This window comes from Lipotes vexillifer, unplaced genomic scaffold, assembly GCF_000442215.2.
Source record: "Lipotes vexillifer unplaced genomic scaffold, Lipotes_vexillifer_v1.1 scaffold740, whole genome shotgun sequence".
In the NCBI taxonomy this organism is placed as follows: domain Eukaryota; kingdom Metazoa; phylum Chordata; class Mammalia; order Artiodactyla; family Lipotidae; genus Lipotes; species Lipotes vexillifer.
The window spans coordinates 2,321,385-2,348,718 of NW_006778610.1; the positions used below are offsets into that span (position 1 = coordinate 2,321,385).

The following is a 27,334-nucleotide window of genomic DNA, read 5'->3' on the forward strand; positions in this document are numbered from 1 at the left end:
GTGGCTGTAGAGCCAACATGCTTGGCCGTGATGCCAGTCCTCTCAACCCTCCATCCCTCGTCCCCAGAATGCCAGTCACTGCTCGAGGTTCTGTTCCCTCTTTTGTTTACAGGCATTGGTTGGTAGAATGGCCCTCCACCCCATGCCATTCAGGGTGTTTAGCACAATGTCCTGAATTATATTGGGTGTGGCTTCCTCTTCTAGATTTCAAAGACATTAATTTGTCACTCAAAAGTTAGTATGGTGCCTATTAGCACCAGCACAAGTGTATTCTTTTTATACTTTATCTTTCTCAATATAGTAGGAGGGAAGACAATTGCTTATATTATGGCTGTGCTGTATTTTCACAGTAGCATCTACAGTACTCATTTACTCACAAAATGCAGAACTTGATCTCACTCCTATTATTCTAGATAACAGTATTTTTCTTGTTATGTGGAACACTTTTAGAGTTACAGAATTAGCTGCGGCCACCTCTTCTGTCATATGCCCCTTCAGGTTACAGACACCACAGGATGGATGGAAGAGGATAACAAGATTCGAGAGATAACTATCTGTGTGCTGAGGGAAGAATTAGGCTTTCAGATTATACTAAATACATTTTCAGTGTTTGAGACATCACATTTTGGATTGCTTTTGAGAGACTGAATGTACAAATACACAATGGCCAGACCACACATGACAACAGAACTCTGACCCACAACCTCTGCAGCAACCAGTTCAAGAAGCCAAACCACAGTCTCTGAAGCAATCAAGCCCAGAGATTGGGCTTTGGTCAGGGACGCCCAGTTCCCCTCATTTTTGCCCCTGCTTCCAATTCAGGACCAGCCAGAGAAAGCCAAATATGCTTCCCAAACCACTTACCTAGGATACCCCGCTTCTAGTTAGTCTGCCCCCAATTTCCCCATGCCTACCACCCGGCTCAGATCACACCCAAGCATACCCACTTTTTCACCAGAAAGCTTTCCTATGCCTGCCTTTGAGTTTCTGCCAGATTCAAGTAGGTGGTGGTGGCTGATTCCCCTGCTATAGCAAGCCCTAAATAGCCTCTGCTATAGTCTCTGTTTGTCCTCATTTGTATAGTCTTTATTTCCACACTTTCAAGAGAAATGAATCTTCTCTTAATCTACTTGCCAGAAAATTGATTATATTAGTTCCTCTTTTCCATTGGTGTCTGTAGGGATTGGTTGAAGGGTTGACTATAGTAGCATCTAGATAGTTGGAGGGTTTCTACATTTGTGTGAAAGTGGCCTTACAAATATTAGTTTTATCGTTGTCCTAAAATATTTTTACTTCCTACTACTTGTAATTGGATGTGTTTGCCCGTCTCAGTAGCATTAAAAAAAAAAAAATCAGAGAAACAAACCGAAGATATTAAGGAGAGTTTTATTGTAAAGATAGACAGGACCTACAGTTTTACATCTTTCCAAGTCTACAAAAACTCTCAGAGTAGAAATTTCTTTATGTCTGTCATACCAGCAGACAGATTATTTATAAATTAGGGAAGGGAAAGTTCACTTCTTGGTAAACTGAGGTAGAGGAGGTGGCACCTTAATATCTTGACCTTTCTCCAACTTCTTTTCACAATCCACCAGGTAATTGACTCCATCGATGACTATCTGAACAAGCTCAACCTTTGACAGTGAAAAAGATGAAAGATTAATTTGCATAGAAGACACATGCAAGGCTTTGATCTGTAGGAACAATACTGGGACAAATGAAAACTTGCCCTGTTACATGGACTTTAACAATTTCTTCTCTTTATTTCCCTAACGTTTTATGGGAGGAGAGGTGTCTGATGGTTATCGCCAGGGACGGGGAGCGGAGATGTTACAGGGTTTCTCTCAATCTTCCTGCAGTTAAGATGGAGTTACTACTTTGTGTGTAAGGACTTTTTAAAAATATGAAAACCATTAGTTTGCATCTCAGACACTTCTTCCCCCATCAATCTCTGTTATAACAGTTTGTCTAAAAGTAAAACTACACAGTGACACCCTTGTGATGTTCTCTGACCCGGATCTGAATTCTGACCTTCCACTAAGCTACCTGAGTACTAAACATGCTATAGTTCAGATATTATCATTTACACAATGAACGGCTTTCTGAAAATTGTTTAAACCCAAATGTTTGGCAATTAAATAATGCTTGTATTGTACCAGGCAAGTGTGCTACTTAAAGGAAACTGTGAATTATACTAAGATATACTTTTTAAAATTCCTGCTTTAAAAAAAATATATGTTAGAACTTTTGTTTACAAATATTGGTTTTTCTTAAACTAGAGGACATCTACCTATGAATCTTTCCCTGGGAATCACCTCCCACATAAATTATTTGCACTGCTCCTAAAGGGACCCAAACTAAGACAGAAAGGAATTACTAGTTAATTCTAGACAGCACTAAAATACATGATAAAACTCAAGAATGCACAGCAATAATGGAAGAGATGGTTAAGTGTTACAGCTGAACATACTTTAGGCAAGACAGAGTCTAGTACACTCCCCACTTCTTTTCATGCATAAGGAAACTGAAGCCCTATGAAAGGGTTGGGCCAGAAAGCTAGTCATTACTAATAAAAGAAACACTGATTTTCTACTTAGCCAACTGACCTATCTCAGTGTTGATGAGGGTGTGGTGATGGGTCTCTCATTCACTGCCTGTGGAACTCTCTTGGTATAAATCTTCTGGTAGGAAACTTGGTCATAAGTAAGGGACCCTCATCCTTAACCCAGGAATCCCTTTCCTAGAAACATATCCTAACTAACTAATCAGAGTTGTGATTAGAGTTATGTATAGAGATGGTCATACAGTTATATACAGAGATAGTCAAACAAAATCTCAAATAATCAGGGAGATATTAAGTAGATAATGGACCACCTTTACTATGCTGTCATTAAACAATATGTTTTGAAGAATTATAAAAATTCTTTTATAAGAATTTTATTTATAAAATATTTATATTTCTTTTATTTAAATATTTATATTTTATTTATAAAATATTTATATATATCTTACTTATAAAATAAGAATTTTATATTCTTTGCAGAATTATAAAATTATAGGAAAATGCTCATGTTATAATACACTGGGAAAAGCTGTGTTATATCAAATGTTGTAATATTAAATTCTGTAAAAAACGTTTTTTGAATAATTGTAAGAATGGAAGGCAATTTAGAATAATGTTCACAATGGTTATCTCAGGGTTGTTAGGTTGAACAAGTGGTTTTATTTTATTTTTTTTTAACACTTTTGGGAATTTTTCTAGCTCCTATAGATGATCACTTATTGACTTACAGTTTTCTAAAAATGATGAGTACTTTGCTTTCCAGTATTAAAAATCTAGTTAATATTAGAAGCCGACAGGGCTAGGACCCAGATTTTCTTTATCCACTACACCATATTCAGCAAATTTCAGAAGGTGCAGTATTTATATCTGCTTCTTCCTCAAGTATCAATACTTTACCAGAGCTGGTAGGACGCAAGCTGATTTAATTGTTTTGAGTGTTTTCTCCTTTCCTTTCCTTAGTTTACTGGTAGGAGTACCAACTGGCAATGAAATATGCAAAAGATGGCAGGGAAGAAGAAAGAGCACCAAAAATCCACAGGTTTAATAACCAGCCACCGAGTTATTAAGAGTTTTATAAGCGGCTTTTAAATTAATGATGGGCACAATACGTTCAATGGGACCACATCCAGATAAGCTGGGATGACTTACTGAGGTCAGGATTTGCTTAGGATTCTGCTTGCATGTTCATTAAATGCGCTCTTTGTGCTTTTCCTCATGCATCACTCCAGGCCTACCTATAGTTTATGAATCCCATTTATCATATGTATTCACAGAATCCTAAGGATTATTTGATGAGCACAATCTCACACATACCTCATGCATACCTTATTTGCCATCTTTAGCCCTAAATATAAAAATTTACAAACTATCAAGTATCTAAAAATGTCAACGTGAAGATGATAGTATGTGACCTTCACCAAAGGAAATTCGGAATCAAGAGAAAATCCACTATTTCACCCCCCTCAGAGAAAGCACAGTGTTCTCTGACTCAGTGATGAAAGACTGTTGTTCTTTAGCATAACAGAACTCCCGCTGCTCAGGATTGCTGGAACAGCTCTGGGGGCAGGCAGGTGACAACCGTCCCACTGTGAATTCCTTCACTTACTTATACATTCTCAGCTTACCTCGTGCTTACCTTTATGCGTGGAGGACAAGTACTACAGAATGAAATGCTAACATGACTCAGGACTCAATGGGCAAAGAGGAGGTCTCGAATTTTGTGAATAAGGAAAGGCTGTTGAGTTTGCTTCTTTTCCTCCAGGCTGATTTTGTTAGTTCATGTTCGGAAAGTTAGAGAGATGTTACCTCTGATCGGCCAATTCGATCTATGTTGGAAATGTCATACACATCCGCCACTGCTTCCGTGTCCACACCACCTGTGCCACGCTTCTGGAGTCTCAGGTTCTCCAGGATCTTAGAAAATCGCGGATCCTGGGACAAAGGATAATACTTAGTGTCCTAAGAATCAAACTTGATTTGTCATCCTTGGCGCACTTAGAAAAGACATATAATGAGAAGTAATAACAGTTAATATTTATTAAGCATATATTTACTATGTACCAGGGCCCTGTGCTGGAACTTACAACAATCCCATGAAGAAGGTATTGCTTTTACCCCCATTTCACAGATGAGGAAAATAAGGCTCAGAGGAATTAACTTGCCTAAAAGTACACACAGGTAGAAGGTAGCAGAGCTGTCATTAACTTCTATACTGCTATATTGGCATCTGGGTGCCAGCTTTGGTGAGTTTATTATTCATCTATATAACACTTGTTACTGCTATAATTAAAATCATGATATTAAATCATAGCAAATAATTTTCTTATTGTAAAGCAACTACACTCCGATAAAAATTTTCTTAGCATTGGAATTTTGAATAACAAATATCACCATACTTTTTTTTGGCCGAAAGCACATTTTCTAAAATTGTTTTAAAGTATTTGATTCACTTGGTGTGCTGTGGCAGAACTCTTAGTTGCCCACCAGAATCCTTTTTCCTTTCTTCCACAGGAGAGCTGAGGAAGTAACCACTGGCGAGGTTCTTGCTAATGGAACAAGCAGAAGTGAAGGGTGCCACTGCCAGGCCTAGACCTTAAATCTTTACATGGACACTCCCACGTGCTCTCTCGCCTTCCCACAGGCTAGAGCGTGAGGCCTGACTGTGACCACGCTAAGGGGACAACGCTCTAAGGCAGTGACCCTCCAAGTGCAGTTCCCTGACCGGCAGCATCAGCATCACCGGGAAACCTGTGAGAAATGCAAGTGCTGCAGGTGTTGTCACAAGCCTCCAGGTGATTTTGCTGCAGGCCCGAGTCTGAGAACCTCTGTATTGGGAGAGAGAGAGCAGAGTGGAGCAGCCGGCCTAACCATCCCGACTTGTTAATATGAAGGAGAATTTAAAGTTCTTGTTCTTGGGACTTCCCTGGTGGTCCAGTGGTTAAGACTTTGCCTTCCAACGCAGGGGGTGTGGGTTTGATCCTTGGTCGGAGAGCTAGGGTCCCACTTGCCTCGGGGCCCAAAACCCAAAAAACATAAAACAGAAGCAATATTGTAACAAATTCAATAAAGACTTTAAAAATGGTCCACATAAAAAAAAAATCTTTAAAAAAAAGAATAAAGTTCTTGCTCTTGAAGCCACTTCCCTTTTTTACAGCCCGTTAACCTCTTATCCTACGGATACAAGTGTTTTTGAGACAAACAACCTTTTCTTGTCATTTTCTTTCATTAGTGCAGAAACTAAGGGTTAAGGAATTGGGCTGTGACGTTTTTCCCTCCACAAAGCAGTCCCAGGTGAGCCGATCCTGGTGGAACCCAACAGGGCCACTGGCTACATGACATTACCTTGCTGAGCTTTGGGATCCTAACGTGGACACCAGCCCGTAATCCTGTGCCGAGGTTCGAAGGGCAGGTCAGAACGTATCCCAGGCGCTCGTTCCACATGAACTCCCAGCCTCGTTCTTGGATTAGGCGTTCTACCTAAGACAGGGAACAAATGACGAAGTTCTCAGATATCCATTCACTCAGCACATCCCAAACACCAGGGAAAGACGTGTGTACTGCATGTTTGCCGTGAATAAAACTTAGGTCAATTTATAGTACTACTGCTTTTTTTGGAAAGGAAAAAGCAAAGCTCTTTGCAATTTTTTTAAAATTTATTTTTACTGAATGAAAGATTCTTTAAATTCTATAGTTCTTTACAATTTTCAAAAGTTTCACTCACATGATTTCATATAATCCCGTAATAACCCTTTTTCTCCCACCGCTATACTGCCCCCTCCCCACTTCCCTCTTCCCAGTGGTAACCACTAGTTCTCTATAGCTGTGAGGCTGCTTGTTTTTTGTTTGATTCACTAGTTTGTTGTATTTTTTTAGATTCCATATATAAGTGAGATCATACAGTATTTTTGTCTTTCTCTGTCAGATATTTCTCTTAGCATAATGCCCTCCAAGTCCATCCATGTTGCTGCGAATAGCAAAATTTCATTCTTTCATTCTGCAATACTTCTTTAATAGCAAATTAAACTTCTATCACAATATTAAAATGGTCCAATTAAATCAGATGAACCATGTAAAGCACTGAACACAGTACCTAGCACATACTAAACACTCAATAAATGTCAGTTGTTATGCTTTTCCACGGGAGCATAGTAGGAGAATATAGGAATTCTCATCAAGTACTGCTGCGGTCAGGTCACATATGAACATAGGTGCATCCTATACTGTCTCTATGCTTAGAACAGCCAAGATCTCTGTTAAAGAAATCAGAAAATAACTAATGATCCACAGACTTCTCTAAACCATCCTGCATTGGGAAGGGAAGCATAGAAGCTTGCTAATAACAACAAAAAAAAGTCATCTATTTTTTGAAGCACAGCCCTGGAAGTCCCACCCCAAAAGGGTGCCATGATCCCTAGAAAAAATTAGCCCCATCTTGGAAGTCACCATAGTATCTGTTTTCAAGAATGAAAAACAAAGAGATTTTAGTTTAGTGACTATTCAGAATTCTCTGATGACATCTTACCTCTTTTAGTCCACGACAGAATCGCTCAAATACTCTTTTCATATTGCCTCCTTTCTCCATAGAGATTACCCTGGTGTGGTCTTCCTCATTAATCCAGATGAGAAATGTCTTGTCATTATTATGCCTAATGAAGAGAGAAATACAGTGTTGAGTGTTAATTACATTTGTTTCAACACATGAAAATTCCCATTACCTCTGTAGCTTGATTGCTTCATTTCACCTTCCTCATTTCCTTAGATGGTCCTAATCTCTTAACTGTGCCTGAACAAGTACTGCAAAATAATGTTACCTTGACAGAATGAAGAGTAAGACCAACACCAACCCTCAAAGATGTCATGTTTTCGCCCAACAAGAACATAATCTCCCTCATTCCTCAGACTAGGATGACAATAATTCAGCCATGATAACATTCGGCTTTGATGCCAACAAGAGTGTTTTGCCTCCTAATAGATTCAACCAAAATCTTGTGGCACTTAAAAAAAGATTTTACCTGCAGCTCAACACGTTTGGGGTGCAGAAGATTTCACATTATGTTTGCTGTATAGATCCCACCTATCCACCCCCACTGAGCAGCTGCTCCCAAACACTTGGATCTGGGCTCCTTTGGATAGTGTCATAATAACTTACCAAGGTTTAGGAATCAAAGTGGCCTGAGGACTCTTGGCCAAGACAAAATATGTGTACACTCAATAGCCACTCTTCCTTGTAGAGTTTTGTTTAAATCCTCAATATTTACTTTTCATTTTCTGCTCTTTTGTTTTAATGTCATGAAACAGATTCTCTGGGAGGTCAAATAATATGAAGCTAAGTTTTTCTTAAAAAGAAAGTCTTTTTTCTCATGCACAATTCATGCAAAACAGCTAACATTCCCGCACATTTGGAAACATCATTATACTTATATATTACACACACACACAGACACACACACACACACACACCCCAATTTCTAAGTACTCTATCTTCTCCATTTAGCTCAAGATGGGCATGCTGTCAAGCGCAGGTCACAGCAACATCAGGTTAGGACAAGCAGCGATCTGAAGGAGAACGTCTGCACACAATGCAAATGTGAAAATGCTATGTCCATACCAGATTCCCCTGGCATCTGGCCAGTCACGGGCCATCCCAGCACAAGTTAGTAAAGGGGATACTGGCTTATCAAATAGAAAGTGGTCCTGCAGGCCCAAAGGGACAAAGCAAAAAGAAGAAACTGATGAGATCAGACACAATGGCAAACGTCAGGTGGTCAACTTTCAACTCACTAATAATGGCTGTGGTCTCTCAGGCAGTGCTTCTCAGCATTGGCTGCCCACTATAATAACCTGAGAGCTTAAAATATTCTAATGCCCAGTTCCCATCTCTCAGAGATTCCGACTTGTTATTGGGTGCAGCCTGGACATCAGTTATTTTCAGGTGATTCCAGTGTACAGCTAAGGTTGAAAACCGCTGGCTTAGCCCAGATGAAGATCCTTAATCACTATGGAGTGTGTCTACCCCACCAGCGCCAACCCCATGCAATGGCAGAGTGGGCATTGCTATCCTGAATAGCAATGAGTGAGGGGTGCTATCCTGAAAAGTGTTCTATACAGCTGCATTCTCCATGTTACTAGCATTGTTGGTTTATTATTATCATTCCTTCCATTAAAAAATATTAGAGATGTAAAATAATATCTTCTCCATTTAGCTCAAGCTGGGCATGCTGTCAAGCGCAGGTCACAGCAACATCAGGTTAGGACAAGCAGCGATCTGAAGGAGAACGTCTGCACACAATGCAAATGTGAAAATGCTATGTCCATACCAGATTCCCCTGGCATCTGGCCAGTCACGGGCCATCCCAGCACAAGTTAGTAAAGGGGATACTGGCTTATCAAATAGAAAGTGGTCCTGCAGGCCCAAAGGGACAAAGCAAAAAGAAGAAACTGATGAGATCAGACACAATGGCAAACGTCAGGTGGTCAACTTTCAACTCACTAATAATGGCTGTGGTCTCTCAGGCAGTGCTTCTCAGCATTGGCTGCCCACTATAATAACCTGAGAGCTTAAAATATTCTAATGCCCAGTTCCCATCTCTCAGAGATTCCGACTTGTTATTGGGTGCAGCCTGGACATCAGTTATTTTCAGGTGATTCCAGTGTACAGCTAAGGTTGAAAACCGCTGGCTTAGCCCAGATGAAGATCCTTAATCACTATGGAGTGTGTCTACCCCACCAGCGCCAACCCCATGCAATGGCAGAGTGGGCATTGCTATCCTGAATAGCAATGAGTGAGGGGTGCTATCCTGAAAAGTGTTCTATACAGCTGCATTCTCCATGTTACTAGCATTGTTGGTTTATTATTATCATTCCTTCCATTAAAAAATATTAGAGATGTAAAATAATGATCTGTAAATAAAAATAGTCACCATTCATTTAATGTTCACTATGTGCCAGGCTCTAAGCTATGTACTTTTATTTCCTTTAATCCTCACAACAACACTGAGGTAAATGTAATCATTCTGGTTGGTAGGAAAAGGAAACAGATTCAGAGAGAGGAAATCTATCACAGCTAGAAAGTGGCAGAGCCTAGATGCAAACCTAGACCTGTATGACTCCCAAGTATGCCTCTAACTACAATATGCTACTGTGCAGATCAAAATCAGATCAAAATACTGTGTGTACACAGTAAGAATATGAATATGGATACCATATATTACACTGAAGTCAGAAATAAAGAGGACACAGGAAGATCTACAATCTCTAAGCGGAATGGATTGGAGACCTGAGCCAGGCCAGGCTTATGGACTATCATTGCCCAGGAAACAGCACGCCCTTTAACCTGGCAACCAGAAGTGGCTACTTGAGGCAGAGGAGGGCTTATTCTGTACCAGAACAAGAGGAGGGGACCAGGAGACTGAGGCCTCTAGACCACACAGTTGCCCACCTGGTTTGGAAATGGGGCATATTTTGTGGCATCACATCTTCTGAAATGACAGAAATTTGTTTCTGCTTTTCCTTGGAGTTTAAAGTTACCTTTGAAAATGCCATTGTTTCAACTTTGCTACAGGGAAAAAAGGAAGGGACTTGAGTTTTGCCTACCCTAGTGTTAGAGGGAAGCCATGGAGACCCTGTGGAGGCAGCAGGAGCCCCAGAGGCCAGCTCCAATGTGAGTCAGGGCAGGCCTTCCACCTGGATAATTCCCTTTCCAGAAGCTCCTAGCTTCCTGGACTTTGTGGTAATGGAGACCATCCTCCAGGCACAGACGGGATTTTCCACACCCAATTTTTCCAATTTATCAACAAGCCCGGGGATCCTCCACTCACTCCCACACCCCAGTGGCAACCCACCACCCCACTGTTTCCTCGGCAGACTTTATCCATAGACCATCTTCACTTTTGACCTAAGCTTTTAAGGCCTGCTTTTCCTTCCTTAGACTGACCAGCCTGAAGCCCCAGCAAGCTCCTAACCAGAGCAGGGGCCTGAGCTCCACGGGAGACCGCCCCGCGCGGGTCAGGGCTCTCTCGGCACAGCCCCGCCCCGGGCAGCCCACGTGGTTCGGGATCACTCACATCGATGAGCCGCTGCTGGTCCTGCTCCGTCATCTCGGACAGCCGGTAGTAGCGGCCGGCCAGATCCCCCTTGAGGCCCTTCAGGGCCATGATGGTCACGTTCTCCACCTCCCTCCGCTCGGCCCGGGTGCAGGCGGGTGGCAGGCTCAGCCCGCGGATGCTGCGGCCCGTGCGCACCCGAGATGACAGCACGTAGCGTTCGTCCAACTGCCCATGTGTGATCTGCGGAGCAGAGCGCGGGGTTGCCGCAGCGCCACGGCCACGGTGGCCTCCAACCCGCTGACCAGGGGACCCCCGGGCACTGAGCGCGTGTGCATGCTGGACACATCGGGCAACTCTGGGGGCAGGGGTCTTGGAGGGAAGTCAAGGGAGGAGCTACTTTACACAGCGCTGTCTGCAGTCCTTTACCCTGGCTAGGTTTGGGGTGAAAAAAGGAATTGTTTTGGGAAAGGCTAAAGTCTTCAGTGACCACCACTACGCTGGTGGTAGGAGGTAAGAAAAACAGACTTTGGGACCTTCCTGACTGTCTCAGTGGCCCTCTAGGGAGCATGGTGTGGGAGGGCCATCACAGAGATTTCAAGGGCATCTGACCCAGGGGCCCTTCTCTCCAGTTCTCCTCACCTTGGACTCTGGAGTGCTGGCTTCATGGGAAGGTACAGAGGTGGCTGGAGCCTACCTTGGATTCGTCCAGATCCGTGGGGTGCTTCATCACCCTGGGGTCATAGCCATTGTGCCTCAGCTTGATGACAGGGTCAAAAAGGTCAGCAAACACCTGCAGGAGGGACGACGCTCCTGTTTCCTCTTGAATTGGTTCATCTATCAATACTTGAATTGGTTCATCATTTGTTCCTATTTATCTTAAGGGCCAAAGCTGATGCCCTCCTTCTCTGAAATTCTCAGTGCAACCATGCAGGAAATAGGTGTGAGACCAGATTGATGGTTAATAATAACGACAATAATGATAGTAGTAGTACTAGTAGGTCGCATATACCAGAGGAAACCTCTTTGAGGCACCTTGCCCCTTGGGAGAGGGCAGGGCTACAGAACTCTGTCAGAGTAACCTCCTCCCTAGCAATTCTGCCAAGTTCACTGCCATCAGATGGAGCAAGAAAATCCTGTGTTTAAGAATTTGAGGGTTTTCTCCAGAAGCTCTTGCTTTTGTGGGATAAAAGAAGCTGCCAGCTCAGAAGCTAAGCAGTTTTGTGGTCAAAAGGGATGGTCGGGTTCTAGAGTTTAAGCAATATAATAAATTTGTGGAAAATCAGCTGCATAGAAAGAAAAGTGCACAGCAGCAATTAAGGCAAAGCAGGGACCTGTTACCCTGTGAGGACCTTCCCCAGCACAAACTATCCCAAGTGAAATCTCCTTTTTAAAAAACCCAAAACTGCAGGAACATCCTTTAGGTAAAATAAGGTTCAGAGAAGTCAAACAGAGCACCGTGCCGCCTTTGGGAGATGTGGGGAGTGGGTCCTGGGAGCCAGCTCTAGTCTGGGACTCTGGGAGCCCAGAGGTGGGCACTGCTGTCTCTGAGTGAGCTGCTAGTCTAGTCTATTCAAGGTGGCCCTCTCCCTCCTCTTGATGGCTGCCTTCCCAGGGAATCACCTTCAGCTCCCTGCAACAGAAGGTGCAAAGGGGGCACACCTGAGGGAGATGAGCTGGAGGGTTTTTTTTACTGTAATTTAGAAGCTCCTCTGGCGGCTGAGCTCCAGAGCAGCAAACCATCCTGTGCTTCTGACCCAGGATGAGGATGCAGAGATCATGGGATTTCTCCAAGAGACTCAGTGAACTCAGTAAGACTACAGGGGGCTGTGGAATCAGTAATTCCCAAACTAAACACACACGGAACCATCCTCCAGCCTCAATAAAGTTCAGCCACAAACACATCATCTCCTAATGCCTTATTGGTGAATATACAAACAATAAAAACATTAAAAGATTTTATTTTTTCTGTACTTTCTGTATTTTTTCTGAATTCATCCCCTTGACAATCTCTGAGAGCTGGGTCATGCAACTCATTCCTCGGTGGGGAGGGATACTAGAGCAGCAGCAAAAGAAACCCTGTCCCTGGGAAGCTGTAGACCTCACTGTTCCAGAGAGCACTGCAGCTGTTCTGTTGAAGCTGGCTTCCCTTTATGGGTGCCCTTCCCGAGAAAACAGCAAGCTGGTCCCACAGAGAGAACCCAAAGCACGCCTCACACACACACTACAGAACCGGCAGCCAAGAGTTTTACCTCATAGGACTCCTCGTCACCAGCCACCATGCCCACAGTCTTTATGAAGGGGTGGCCGGGGTTATCCACTCCAGTCTGGATACACTGGTCCAGGGGGTAGCCATTGGGCGTCACCTTGTTGCGGAGCTTGGCGTAGATGGCCGGCGTGAGGCACTCGGCCATGCAGTTGTTGTGTTTGCGCAGATCAGGGTAGTCTGCGCTGCACGAGGAGGAGACGGGTATTCAGTGAGCAGCCCCTGAGGCAAGCGGCCTATGCAAGAGCTTTGTTTCTGGCCAGCCATCCTTCCACCAGGCTCTCTTCAGCCAGTGGGCAGAGGAAAATTGGCTAGCTCATGATTTAAGTAAGCCAGATTTTAAAGACTAGTTCCCTGAACTGCCAGAGGAACGTACCTGGCCCTGCCTAAGGAGTCCATTATGCTGGCTGCAGGAGCCCACAGACTGTGGCTTATGTTTATGTAAAGAGGAAATAGAGTGAAACGATTAGAAAAGAAATTGAAATCTTATGCAGACTTTTTTTTTACACCCAGAAGTTTGGGTAAATTACAACAACTACATTTTGGTCCCTTAGGTCTGTGATAGAGGCTAAAAACCCTGTGGATAGAACTACATAGAAATTCATTGATTGATCTGTCCTCTGTCTATGATGCAAACTCTATGACTATCTGCTTTGTTGAGAACAGTGCCTGCCTATAGAAACAGGCATTCAGTAAATATTTGTTGAAATAATACATAGAAAGAAATCAAATGTGGTGGGGTGCCATCTTACCCTGTGATATGTACTGATTGAAGAACAGAGGATTCAAGACCACCACAGGCTCAAACACAGGTAATCTCACATAAGGAATTCCTGAGGTATATGGTAGGTGCCAGTAATTCCCTCAGAGTTCCTAATTCTCATGAAAGCCAGTAAATGTTTCTGAGAAACACCTCAGGTTTTCCTTGTCTCTTTCATGCACAGCTGCCTATTGGAATCCCTTAAAATCAGCATCCACTCCAGCTCTATCCAGTGTGGGATGTCTCAGCCATGACAAGGTCCCCAGGGTGGAGAAAACAGTCCATCTTCATGCCACTTCTCTGCTTCCCTTCTGCAAGGTCCTTTAAAGCTGATACTTAGGGACTTCCCTGGCGGTCCAATGGTTAAGACTCTGTGCTTCCACTGCAGGGGGCATGGGTTTGAGCCCTGGTAGGGGAACTAGGATCCCACATGCTGCACAGTGTGGCCAGAAAAAAAATAAAATAAAAAGCAAAAAAAGCTGATACTTAAAATCAGTGCCGTCGCATCACGTTTCCCAGAAGGCAGTACAGCATGAGGGAGGCATGAGTCTGGAATCAAGGTCCCTGGGTTCACATTTGGCTGCACCAGCTGTGTGAACTTGGGCACCACTTAATTTTCCTAAGCCTCCATTTCATCACAAAGGGACGCTAAGAGGAATAAAATACTCTGCGTAAAGTGCTCAACACACCTACACATATTCAACAAAGGTTAGCTCCAACTGTTATTACTATTCCACTAGAGCTCAAGCTCTGGGCAGGAATGATGACACTACACATCCCTGGATTTGCCACAGGTCACTGTGCTTAAGAAGTCAATTTGATTTAGTCACCCTCAGAGGCAAAAAAAGGGGCCTCTGCTGACAGTTTCAGCAGAGGAAAGCATATTTCTGGCTGGCATTTTGGCGTCGTTTTAAAGCCAAGAGGACTTACCTTGGAGGGAATAGCCTGTGCTGTTCCCGGGCCTCAGCACACACGTTCTGCCGTTTCAGCAGGTACCCAGTAGTCAGGGCACTGGTGCCCAAGGTAGCAAATAAGAGAGAGGCATTGCGGCCAGTTAGCAACTTCGAGAAGGTACTGGCCATCCTTCCTCTTGGATGAGTGTCTGGAAAGCAGAGAAGCTAAAGATTATTTTTTATTTAAAAATACATTTTGGCCACATCGCACAGCTTGCAGGAGGATCTTAGTTCCCCGACCAGGGATTGAACCCGGGCCCCTGCCGTGAAAGTGCCTATTCTTAACCTCTCAACCACCAGGGAACTCCAGAGAAGCTGAGAATTAGCCTTACAGGATGGCCCTGAACCACAGTACAGAAAACAACAGGCAAGACAAAAACTGCAGGCGACTTAGCCTGTTGCGTTGTTTTGTTTTTCTCTTTCTTCCTTTCTCCCCAGTCCCCTTCACACTGCTTAGGAAAACCTGGGTAGTTTTTAGACACTGAGAATGTCAAACTGCTTGCAGTCCTAGCCATTTTCTCCACCAATATGATATATAGCAGGAAAAACCCAGAGGATTTCTACATCTGGCTGCTTGACAACCCAGGTGCTCTTTTGGACTCTGCCGCTACACAACTAGACCCTGAATAGAATGCATTGCTGGGCTTGTAAGACATAGAGGAAGTTGTTACCAAATGAGCTTCATTTTGCCCAACGCACAGCAAGCCAAAATGCCGAAACACTAAGGTCTGCAGCAAAGAGAGGGTTTATTCACAAGGCAGCCAAGGGAGAAGATGGGAGAACGAATCTCACAACCACTTCCCTGAAAGCAATGAGCTTGGGGTATTTATGGGATAACAAAGAAGCAGGGTGGTCTGGGAGTGTGGGGAAAGATGATTGGGAAAAGTTTAAGTAAGTGTTTTGCACAGGTGTAATAAAGCTACACACCTCTGCAGGTTCTGAGGGTAGAGTTTTCAGCCCTCCTAGGTCAAAAGGTCACTGACATCCAGGTATGCCCAGTTGCAGGGTTGCTGGTCCTATCCAGTTATAACCAGCTCAGCTTAAACTAGACACAGCTGAGTCCACGTTCCTGGACAATGACTCAGGCAAACATCTTATTGTTTAGGCTAGGAGCTGCTTGGTGGAGATGCTAGTCTTAAGACAACCTTGATTGGTGAAGCCAGGTGGAATGGATTTGACTAATCATTACTAGCAGTTGCAAAGTCTCTAAGGACCATTCTCCTACTTTGCTCACCCCAAGCGAGCTCAGGTTTGGGTTATCTTGAGAGTGATGTCCATTTGACTACTAAGGTCTGGATACCAGCAGGGAGGTGGGGAATTGAGTCTAAGACTCCCCAGTTGAGCTAGGACCCTTGAAAGGGGCTAAAGTGGTCCAGGGTCAGGAGCCCTCCAGCAGAAATGCACTCAGATCTGCTCTGAGGAAGGTATACTCAGTTTAGGCCCTGCTTCCCTACAGAGTAAGATCAAGCAATAGGCTCTTGGTCAAAGATCACCAAGCACACAAGGAGGCACCATGAATGGGAGTCAGCAGAAGAAATGGCCACAGATTCAGACCTCCAATGACTGAAGATACTGGAATTGTCAGACAAGAATATAGATTAGCTCTATGTGGAAGGTTTAAAGGAATAAGTGATGGAATCACAATGATGAGCAAGCAACAAGAGACTATTAAGAATAATAAACCTGATTTGAAAGAGAACCGGAATGAACTATGGATATAATACAGCTGAAGACAGAATAAATGAATTGGAAGATATATCTTAAGAAATTATCCAGAATGTGGCACAGGTAAATAAGAAAATGGAAAATATGCGATATAAGAGATATAAAGGATAGAATGACAAGATCAAATACACATCTAATGGAAGCCTCAGAAGGCAGAATAGAGAAAACAGAGAAGCCATATTTCAAGGGAACTGGCTGATAATTTTCCACAACTGATGAAAGACAAAAATCCATGATTCAAGAGGCATGACGTAAGTCAAGCAAAATTAAAATAATCCACACATACATAAATAACAGTCAACAAAGATATCAAAAGCAGAGAGAAAAGACAGTTCATCTATAAAGAAAAAACATCAGCTGATATTTCAACAATGAATAATGGAAGCCAGAGATATGGTGTCCTTAAGGGGCTAAGACAATAATTATCAACCAGACTTGGGGACACAGTCAAACTATCTTTCAAAACTGAGAACATGTATAAATCAAGATAACTATTTATGGGACTTCCCTGGTGGTGCAGTGGTTAATAATCCACCTGCCAATGCAGGGGACATGGGTTCGATCCCCGGTCCGGGAAGATCCCACATGCCGTGGAGCAACTAAGCCCATGCATCACAACTACTGAGCCTGTGCTCTAGAGCCCGCGAGTCACAACTACTGAAGCCGGTGCACCTAGAGCCCATGCTCCGCAACAAGAGAAGCCACTGCAATGAGAAGCTCATGAACCGCAACAAAGAGTAGCCCCCATTCGCCACAACTAGAGAAAGCCCGCGTGCAGCAGCAAAGACCCAATGCAACCAAAAATAAATATTTTTTAAAAGATAAATATTTATATAATATCACCAGGGATGAAAATCAGATACCCTGCTGTGTCTGCTACTGCCCAGAGATCAGAATGGACAATTAATCCACAGTATCACCCAGTGGGGAGCTATTTATCGTGGGTTGTTGAGTGGAGAACAATAGAGCAGGTAACTCTTAGTACTCTCTCATTATATTGGTCTCTGTGATGCCCAAATAAAGGAAGGGTGGAATTTTTTTCCCCTTGTATTTAGAAGATTACCAAGGCTCTGCTACAAGATTCTCCAAGCACAGGTGGGTTGGATGACTGCAATGAGCCCGTTGAGAGTATGGTTGTGGTATGAAAACCTGGGCTATCCAGCGGACGATGAACTCCTCTAATAAGGCGAGGTCGACATGGCCTTACGCACAATTCTAAGAGTAGCCTTCTGAGGTCCACTTTCTTCCTTGATTGCATTTTGGGAACTGGGATGGGTCCATCAACTTTGTGCTTCCAGGATCCCCACCTGGAAGTCTTTACTTAACATTTTTTGAGCTAGGGAGAAATACGAACATCTCAACTAAAAGCATCAAAGTCCTTGAAAAAAGATTAGGAAGTTATTTTTCTACTTTAACCCAGGAAATCAGATTATCAGACAGTCTTTCCTCTGTGTCATTTCTAAAAACAATTCCCTCAATCAGAAAGACAACAGGAATTGCTTTAGTAATCAGCAGGCAAGATAAATGGGCCATTTCTCAAAGTCGTTCTAGGGATGTGTAATGGCCCAGCATTCATCTCATCACATGTACATCTTTGCTCCCTACTAGGCTTTGGGCTGTTGTCCATCTCCTTCCAAGAGTAGGTTAGTGTTCCTCAATGAACAGCACCCAGGCTTCCTGGCTCTCGTATGCAGCAGGTGACACTAACTTACATCTTTCAGACCTGTCTTATCTGCTTCCAGACCCTCCAATCTGCTTTTCAAGCAGAGAGCTAATACTGTCTTCTATGAGTTTTACCACAGAACTCACCAAAGTAAAGGAAGTGTTGCCTGAATTCTTTCCAGACTATAGATGGGTCAAAATTTAAGCCAGCCCTAAGTTAACAAGAAGTGTGTTGGTTTCTGAGTTTGGCTCAAATAGCTTGATTTTTATTTTTCTTTCTTTAATTGGCTTTAGCACTGATAGGTGTTCACATCAGCATGTTTGAGAAGATAAATCCAAAGAGGTAGAGTCAGGAGGAAGAGGAGGGGGTGTGTCTATGTGCAGCCCACTGACCACTGGTGGTCTTTAAAGGTCTTCCTCTCTGTAAGGGTGATCTGTGGGTAGGTGTCTGACTCAGAATATTAATGTTTGAAATGTCATCATATCCATATTTTAGTTTCTGGAAATAATATTAATTAACATCCAAGAGTTCTAACATCATGCTGGTGTCTGGGCAGTGATGCATGATTCATGGTAATAATCCCATGGAGGCTTTGGTGGCAGCAAGCCAAACAATCCTAGAGCTGAAATTCAGAGTACCCCTGCTTTGATTCCTTGTAGAGAATTGACACAGACTCAAAGCTTTGGTGAAGAATTCCTGTTTCTTTGACTCTATGTTCTTCTCTCTCCAAGATACAATGAGACATAGAATTTCTTTACTGAGGTCCCAATCGATAAACTTGGGAATGAGACTGAAACAAGGGTCTCATTGAACAGGGTAGTAATTTGGCAACGGCTGAGCCATGCTCCCCAAAGACCCAAAGCTAGGCTTGCAATGAAATCACTTTTCCTCATGACTAAACTAACTCTCTCTTGCATGTTAAAAGTTAGTCTTTGAAAAGCTGCACAGGCAGGACATTGTTTTGTCTTACAGATTCCTCTGTTACCCAGGAGGCCCCAATCTTACATAAGCACCATCTACAGCTAAAATTCCTGCTCAGGAGAGACTTGATTTGTTATTTGCATAGATGGTAACATGTGGCATAAACAAGTGGAGTTGGAAAGAGGTATGTAAGAGGTAATCTGTGTCCACCGAAGGGGTCAGTTTTTGGCTTTGCCTAGTTTCCACACGTGGTAGTTCTATAAATCAGTATATTGTGTGAAACCACTGGAACAAAAGTTTGGAGCATGAGAGATCTGAAGCTCCCTTACCAGCTTTTTAATTGTTTTCATTCCCTCCATGCCCCTAGTATTAGCATAACACCCTGAACTGTTTTGTCAAGAGATCACTGGAGAGAGATGAGGGGCTGGAACAGCTGTGGTGTTTCTCCAGGGACAAAAGCTTCAGCATCCAGACACCCTCACTGTGGGCGCCACGTCAAGGCTTTGGCGTTTGCTCTTCTCTTTGCCAGATCTATGTGGGAGAGCAGGTGTCAACTGAGTGGGCGATGTGAGGCCAGAAAATGGGGCCAATCAGAGAGCTGAGCAGATGGGGGAGCAGAGGGCTGCGGGGAGAGGAACATGGGCAACAGAGAAGTTGAGAAGCCAGCTTCCCTCAGCCTTGTGAGACCAGCAGCCAGTGTTCCCTGGGAGAGGAACCCTGATCTATTTGAGGGGAAAGAGGCAAATGTCAACTAAAGAAGCTCATATTCAGAATTTTGTGAAGGCTCACACAAGCACATGTGCACATACATTCAGGGACTGTCATGGGGGCCCAGAACACCTAGGACCCAGTGGGCTGGCCTGACATTCTGATTGACAGCTCTAGAGCCTGTACAATCTCAACTTGAAAAAAATATATATATATATATATATATTCTAATATAGATATTACTTTTTATGATATCAGTTTTCTGTCCGTACTTTTGTGCTAATGCAATAAACCACACTAATTCGATCTAGTAAAATTATTATTACTGTTTTAGTAAAAGTATTGCTTCTTACTGCCCCTCAACTAGGGCTCTGCCGTCCATTTTTCCCTGTCTGACTGGACCACGGCCTGGTGCCTTGTCCCCACAAAATCTCCCTGTGCCCTTCTAGCCTCAGGTGATGGCTTTCTCTCTGAGTTCCCAAAGCATTCACGGGCTGCTCACTCACTTGCACTTGAGCTGCATAGTTTTTCGACATTTGTTGGTGAACTCAATTGCCCTGTATCTCCTGTCATGTTAGGTAACTCCCCACTACGTTTGGATTATCTTCCCAGCTGATGGGTAAAATCTTCAAGGACAGGAACTCATCTGCCACAGATCCTTGCACATAGTAGCTGCTCAGTAAACACTTCTTCCCAGGCTTTACATAATTATTTGTGAGCAGTGCTCTGCCTGATTTCCAGAAGGAGGATATCATACCAGCCTCCTGTGTATCTCCTTTTAAATGCATGTAGGTCTAAGGGAATGGGTCCTTTTCCCTGGGCTATTCTCCAAGGCACCTTACTAACCTGGCTCCTTTACTCCCAAGTACTTCTCATTTTTAATCTGCTATGAAGTCCCAGGCCTGGTATCCAAGCCAATATAGAATCAATTTTGTGAGCTAGCTTCATGGATCAAAACTTGAGAAAAAAATCTACTTACATAACACTAAACACGTCCCTTTCAGCTACTGATTTTGAAATCCTATCATAAAAGCAACTGAGTGAGGCTGGTAGGCAGGTTTTCAGCATTTCCCTGCTCAGGCTCCTGGTCTCTGTGAGCTGCCCCTGAGCCAGGGTAGCCCAGCACAGGCTCCTGACCTCTCAGCCATGACAGGCTGGCTGCCCCGCTGGGAGCCCACTGAGCCCATCCTCGGCGGTTTCCAGGGGTGATCCAGCGGATGCTACCCCACATATAACAGACAAAGCATCACTGCATGCCCTTCCTTCCTCCAGGGATCCTTCTCGGACTGAGCAGTAGGTGGGGAAGGAGGGGTCAGATGAAGAGAAAGTGCTAGGTGTTGGGGAAATTTAAGTCTCCCGACACCTAGAAATTTCTCTCCAAAAGACAGAGGAGAGAAAGAAAACAGCTTTATTATTGACTAAGCACGAAACCAGACTGTGAGGCACATCAGCTAAAGAGACTGGAAAGACAGAACAAAATCTCACCCTCTTAAAGAGCCGTGCAGATAGGACCCACCTACACCTGTTCTTCAGGTAACTCAAGTAAGAGGACATGACAGCACCATTTTTCACACAGAATTCACTCTAAATTCACCTGATCATTGGGGTGGCCATTTGTGTTAGTTAACTGCCTTTATACAAAGGGAAAATGAGCTGTTCCCATCTCTCTGACAGCAGGTCTTTACCACTGAGCCTGGGAGATTGGGGTGCTATCTTCCTGGTGTTTACATTTCAAAGAGATGGCTCCCAGGCCTTGGAGAAAGACAGTCCTGGGTTGTTAAGCTGGCTGGAAGCTTACTTAGCTTTGAAAAACATTTAAATACATCTCAAAGGGGCAGAGACAGAATTTACAAGTTTTCTAAGAAAAGGGAAGGGAGCATTCATTTTGTTATCTCCCTCTCCCACACACTGGGGAGGACGGTGTTGGGAGCTCAGCAGGGCTCAGGTCAAGGATGGACATCACTCAGAGCTGACCTGGCACTTGGCACATGTAAGAGAGAAGACCCAAAGACCACGGGGCTGGGTCATAGTTTTCCTTGGTTCTCAAGCCCACTGGCCCGCACGTGGTAGGTTCTCAGAAAATGCTGGATGAGTGAGTGAACGAACAGTCATAGAGATACTGGGGTGGGAAAGGACTTTAGAGGTCATTTAGCCCAGCCCGAATGCAGGAATCCCTTTCCTTTCAGCCCTCCTTAAATAGCAACAGTGCTGGGGATCTCACCACTTCCTAGAGCAACCCATTTCACTGTCGAATAAGTGGAATTATTAAAAATCCTTTTCATATCTTAATAAGGGGGGAAAATTAGTACTTTCAAGTGCCAAGTACTTTCTCTACAACAACCCCAAGAAGCAGATATCTTGCCCCATGTCAAAGATGAGGGACCTCAAAAACAGAGAGGTTAACTGACAGCCAAAGGTCACACAGCTAAAGAGAAATCACATGTATTGAGTTTCAGTAGTAGTTTCTCATTTAAATGAAGATCCCGTTTTTATTTATCAGGTTTAATAACAAACAACATTACAGTATGTTTGGATGGAGTTGCCAGACATTTCTAGCTGCCTCTGGTTCTTTAGGCTTTCTCAGGGATACTGGATCATTTCTCTCAATCAGGGTTTCCAGAGAGGGCTCGAGAGAGGATAACTGCAAGGCCAAACAGCCAACCGGCACACAGGCCTCGTTCTGGGCAGCTCTGAGGGGCAGAGGAACCAGAGGGTGTGCCCTCGGGGCTTCCTCCACCTTCCAGGAACACCAGTGACCACAGACTTCCAGAGGTCATCAGGCAGTGTGGGTCACGGTCACCGTGAATGACACTGATGTGCTCTGGTGGGGAGGGGTCACAGTGGGCAGTGATGGAGGGAGAGGCAAGACAGGATGATAAGATGGTGAGGATAGGTATCTTTTTACTTATTTGTCTGATAAATATTTAAGTGCCTACTATGTGGCAGCTTTTACGGAGCTCACAGTCTGAGGGGAAAATTCTCGTGTAGCATTTACTTTATGCTGGGCACATGGTTCTGTTAGCTTTATGGTTATTACCTCATTAAATCCTCACAACAGACCCATGAGGTTGATACTCTTATTAGCCCCATTTTACAGATGAGCAGATGGAGGTAAAGAAAGGTAAAATAACTTGTCCAAAAGCACACAGTTTGTGAGTGGCAATACTGGGATTCAAGACCAGTGGTCTCTTTTCCTAGTCCATGCTCTTAACCAGCACCCGACCTGGGCAACTACCAGGCAAAGGGTAAGTGTTCTTCGAGGGGAACCAGAGCCCCATGGGAGTCCCTGGGAGGGCCTGGAGCTGGCCCAGCTCATTCAGCTATACTGTTTGAGGGAGCTTGCCTGGTCTTAATCATACTGAGGTATTACTTGCTTCCACCTGCCCTGGGACTAGTACCCGGACACAAACTGCAAAAGATCAGAGCAGAAACAATGACTAGACACCGCACACCCATATGCATAAACAGATGACTATAGAGGCCTGGTGCAATCGCCTCTCTATGGCCGGCTGCCTTCCAGCCATCCTCCAGGTGGGAGAATGGCCACTGCCCTCAGTCCACACCACACTTAATCTACTTTGGAATGCTGCAGAAAGGAAGAGAGGAAGAAAGGCTAACTGTACCCCCTGTTCTATGCCTAGGTCCAGAATCTTCTGGATGAGGACAAAGCGTCCTGGACCACTGTCACTCATCCAAATTTGGCTCTGGGGAGATTCTATAGCAGATAATTCCCCTGAAATTTAGAGTTGAATTACACTGGGACTGAATCTGCCTAGGATGTGTAGTGGCTGCCTGTCCCAAAGGTCCACAGAAAACCCATGATGTGGGGACAACCTTGACTGATTCTAGGTTCTAGAACACCTGCAGCTACTAGGGGCAAATCCGAACGGGGCCTGGCACTTATCAAGGACTGAACATCTGCTCACATCTGTTACTATCACTGTGCACTCCTTTTGAGAGGTCACCTCTACAGGCTGCCCACAGCGTGTTTGAGAACATTCTCCCTTCACCTCAGCAGCAGGGAACTCGGCTTTGTTCAAGGGCAGGGGGGCTGAGAGCTCCCTCGCTCCTTCTGACAGATGGAGGGTTACCTACTGAACACATTGAGAGCATCCCCCAGAGACTCAGGAAGCCCGTACCTCCTGGGTGTGGGGCAATTGCAGAGCCTGCCTGGATCCACAGCAGGCTTCTTCCTTGGGATGCTTCTGCCTGAGACCCTCTGTCTTGCATCTTAATCAGGCCACTTCCTGGGCCAGGCTGTCTCCTAGTGCCTCGCTGGGTCTGCTCAGCCAAGACAGAGCCTTTTCCCTCAGCCCCCTCTCTCCTGAGGACGCAGGTGCCCCCTAGTCCACAGTCGGGTACTCAGCCAAGCAGGGGTGCCTGGTCCTGCAGGGATGTGTATCCCTGATAGGCCAGCCCTGGTTCTCTTCTCCAGCCCACAGCCCTGCTGTGCCTGCAGTTTGTTCCCAGGCACCCTCCCTTCCTTCAGCCCTGATGTCTTCTAAGAGCCTTTCTGCAAGACAAGTTACACTTAGCTGCTCCAAGTCAGGAATTCTGCTCTTGGGGAGACAGGTAAATAAAGGCCCAAGCTAGAGGGCAAGGTGGGGTCTTCTTTTGGTCCTAAAAGGCTCCTGCTGAGTAGTGCTGGGAGAGTAAGGGGCAGGAGGTGAGGGGGAGCAGCTCTGCGTGGCCCTCTCCTCTCTCCCTGGCTGTGATCAGAATCACCTGGACTGCTCTGTGAGCTGCCGCAACCATTTTGGAAAGTGAACCAGGAAACATCAATTAACATAAGAATGTGCTTACCCACTGGCCCGGCATCACACTTTGGAAATCTGTTCGGCAGAAACAGAGCTGCCAGGGCTTCCCTGGTGGCGAAGTGGTTAAGAATCCACCTGCCAATGCAGGGGACACAGGTTTGAGCCCTGGTCTGGGAAGATCCCACATGCCACAGAGCAACTAAGCCCGTGCGCCACAACTACTGAGCCTGCGAGCCACAACTACTGAAGCCCGCGCCCTCAGAGCCTGTGCTCCGCAACAAGAGAAACCACCACAATGAGAAGCCCGCGCACTGCAGTGAAGAGTAGCCCCCACTCACCTCAAATGGTGAAAGCCAGCACGCAGCAATGAAGACCCAATGCAGCCAAAAGTAAAATAAATAAATTTAATTTTTTTTTAAAAAGGCTAAATTTCTAAAAAAAAGAAGAAATAGAGCTGCCAGTATACGAGGAGAGAGGCACAAGGATATTTACTGAAGCACTATGTGTAGTGGCAAAAAAAACCTAGAAGAAACCTGTCTATCAGAGGGCGAAGGATTGTGTTAAATGTGACACATTCAGACAACGGAATATTCCACAGCTACTAAAGAGTCAGTTAAAACTGCCTCCACTTTACCTGGATGCATGTCTTGCCATAGTCTTAGGTTAAAAGGGAAAAAATACTTGCAGAGTAATGAATATGAGTGGTTCCAATTTTGTAACAATGATATACGTATATATGTATTTGCATATATTTATAAGAACGTCAAGAAAAGTACTAAAGGTGACTCTTCAAACTGCAAAGGGCATTACTTCAGAGCAACAGACTTGGAGTAGGCAGATTATTAATTTTCTCTTAATAGAATTCTGCATTGCATCACTTGTAAAAATCAACATGGGCTGCCTTTGTGATCAAAAATAAATAAATTAAAAGCTAAAAAAGTCAACTGTGAAGTGTGCTAAAAATCCAGATTTCCAGGCTCCATCTTTTGAATGAGTGGCGAGAATGGGACCGTCACATGTATGTCGTATAAGCTGCACAGGCAATTCCCAAGCCCTGCTAGGTCTGGGAAGCCCATGAATTGCCTACCTGAGCCTCAGCAACTCCCTCTCTATAATGGGTTTGATAAGACCTCTCCCTGAGCTGTTGTGAGGACTAAGTGACAGGCCACAGTAGGCACTGAATAAATGTGAGTCCCTTCCCCCTAGTGACCTTAAGCCTATGGGACAGCTATCACTCTCTCCCCACAGCCACCGCTGGTCATCCCAGACTGGTCTTCCCCTTCTCTGAATGTTGATTTTAGTTTACATTTTTAGCATTTAAAGTGTTTCATCTAATTGTTCTATTTTGTAATCTGAGGACAAGACTTGATTCCAGAAGGAGCCCATCATGTACTTTCCGATCCACTGCTCATCCTCTGAAAACCAGCATCAGGGTTCGCAAAATGGATTTACTCAGTTGGGCTCCCAAGTTCTTCTTCCAGACTCTGACCCTTTACCCCAGCCTTTCCTTCCACCTGGAATGTCCTTTCCATCCCTGCATGCCCAGTCAAACCTTACTGTCTTTTTTTTTCTTTTTAACTATCATTTACTAAACTCCTAGCATGAGCCACGCATCATGCAAGAGGCCCTTACAAACACTGTTTTCAGTCTTTGAAACAATCCTTCCAAGTAGGCATTATTTTGTAGATGGGGAAAACAGAGCGAGGTTAAGGGACCTGCCCCAGGTCTTGGAGTCAGCACCTTGATAAAGCTGGCATTTGAACCTAGGCTTGTCTTTGGCCCTGGATGCAGGCTCCTTGCAGACCACAGCACCTCACAGGTAGCCCTGCACAGACCAGCAATTGGAGAGAAACCACCTTTGTGGTTTAGGACCTGGGAGTGACAGAGATCCCTCCACTCAGGCTCCCAAGACCGCAGACATGCACTTGCCACAGCAGCTTCTAGACACAGGATCATCACCTCGGGGCATGTGACTCCCCCAGAGTCCCAGATGTTATAAGCCTGCTCTCTTTCCTGTCCTCAGGCTTCTGCTGAAATGGCCCAGATCCCAGGTGCTCCTTCACCCTCTCCACTCTGACGCCAGGTGCCCAAAGCGCCTGCCAGCCATGCGGGGGCTGCTGCGCCAGCCTGCCTTTCCCTTGAGGAGACGGGGCATGGACTTTTCTTCTCTCTCCTCCCCTCCTCTCTCCTCTCTCCTACGGAAGTAGGGCTTGCAGGGGTGAGGAGGGAGGTAGTCTCTAGCCCCCACCCCGTAGACGCTGTCTGCCTCAGCTTCCCTAACTTGGAATACCTCATGACTCTTGATTTGAAAAGCACTGTTTACAGCAATAGGGCTAAAATCTGGCAGAACTGCTGGGCTCCAAGCCAGGGAGATTTCAATATGGGGTGCAAGATCACAGCCAAAAGCAATAGTGTTGTGGTATTCCTACACTTGCCCTCTCCACTAAAAAACAAGAACCACCACATTAAACCCCTTTGTCATTGTGCCCAAGAGCTCTATATCTCCGTCTCAGGCAGGCATACTGGGAGTCTAGGTCCTGGTTTAAGGGTTTTGTCTGGTTCTGTGACATCCTAAGATGAGGAGGCCTTAGGTTCTGTCATTGCTTCAATTCTGAGCCTCCTGGTCATCCTGAGTACCCTGGATGGAGATGCCATAGGTACTATTCTGCTGACTCAGAGTTATTTTTGGTCCAGCTGTAAATGGCGTCCATGTGTTTGAACTCCTTGGAGGGTAAAGGAAGACCAGGGGGAGGACCACGTGTCAGCTTTCTCTCCAGAGAGAGTCACCCCCAAACAGAAGATGTCCTTGGGGTTGGACCAGCTCCACAGAACACTCTGAACAAATTCTTATGATGCCATTCGTGGCCAGCAGAGAATGGCTTTCCTTCCCAGTTCTAAGGGAGCAAAGAGTTCAAGTTACTTCACCACCACCGGCTATACTGGTACCCTAAGAGGCACCCTTGGGCATTCCTGTTC

The 27,334-nt window shown here is 44.7% G+C and overlaps 1 protein-coding gene across 2 annotated transcripts in view; it reads right to left on the reverse strand.

Annotated features, from left to right (window-relative positions):
* Positions 1-1,372: 1,372 nt before the first annotated feature.
* Positions 1,373-27,334, reverse strand: part of CKMT2 (creatine kinase, mitochondrial 2) — a 28,348-nt gene continuing 2,386 nt past the window's right edge. Inside the window, exons 2-10 of one of the 2 annotated variants that reach the window (XM_007451720.1) lie at positions 14,562-14,733; positions 12,858-13,056; positions 11,303-11,398; positions 10,627-10,848; positions 8,881-8,966; positions 7,086-7,209; positions 5,906-6,040; positions 4,370-4,495; positions 1,373-1,634 (exon numbers count right to left, since the gene is read on the reverse strand). In XM_007451720.1, the coding sequence (XP_007451782.1) occupies positions 1,515-1,634; positions 4,370-4,495; positions 5,906-6,040; positions 7,086-7,209; positions 8,881-8,966; positions 10,627-10,848; positions 11,303-11,398; positions 12,858-13,056; positions 14,562-14,713 (1,260 nt within the window). In that variant the 5' untranslated portion in view covers positions 14,714-14,733 and the 3' untranslated portion in view covers positions 1,373-1,514. The remainder of the gene's footprint in view (positions 1,635-4,369; positions 4,496-5,905; positions 6,041-7,085; positions 7,210-8,880; positions 8,967-10,626; positions 10,849-11,302; positions 11,399-12,857; positions 13,057-14,561; positions 14,734-27,334) is intronic. The other variant, XM_007451721.1, reaches the window with a different exon arrangement.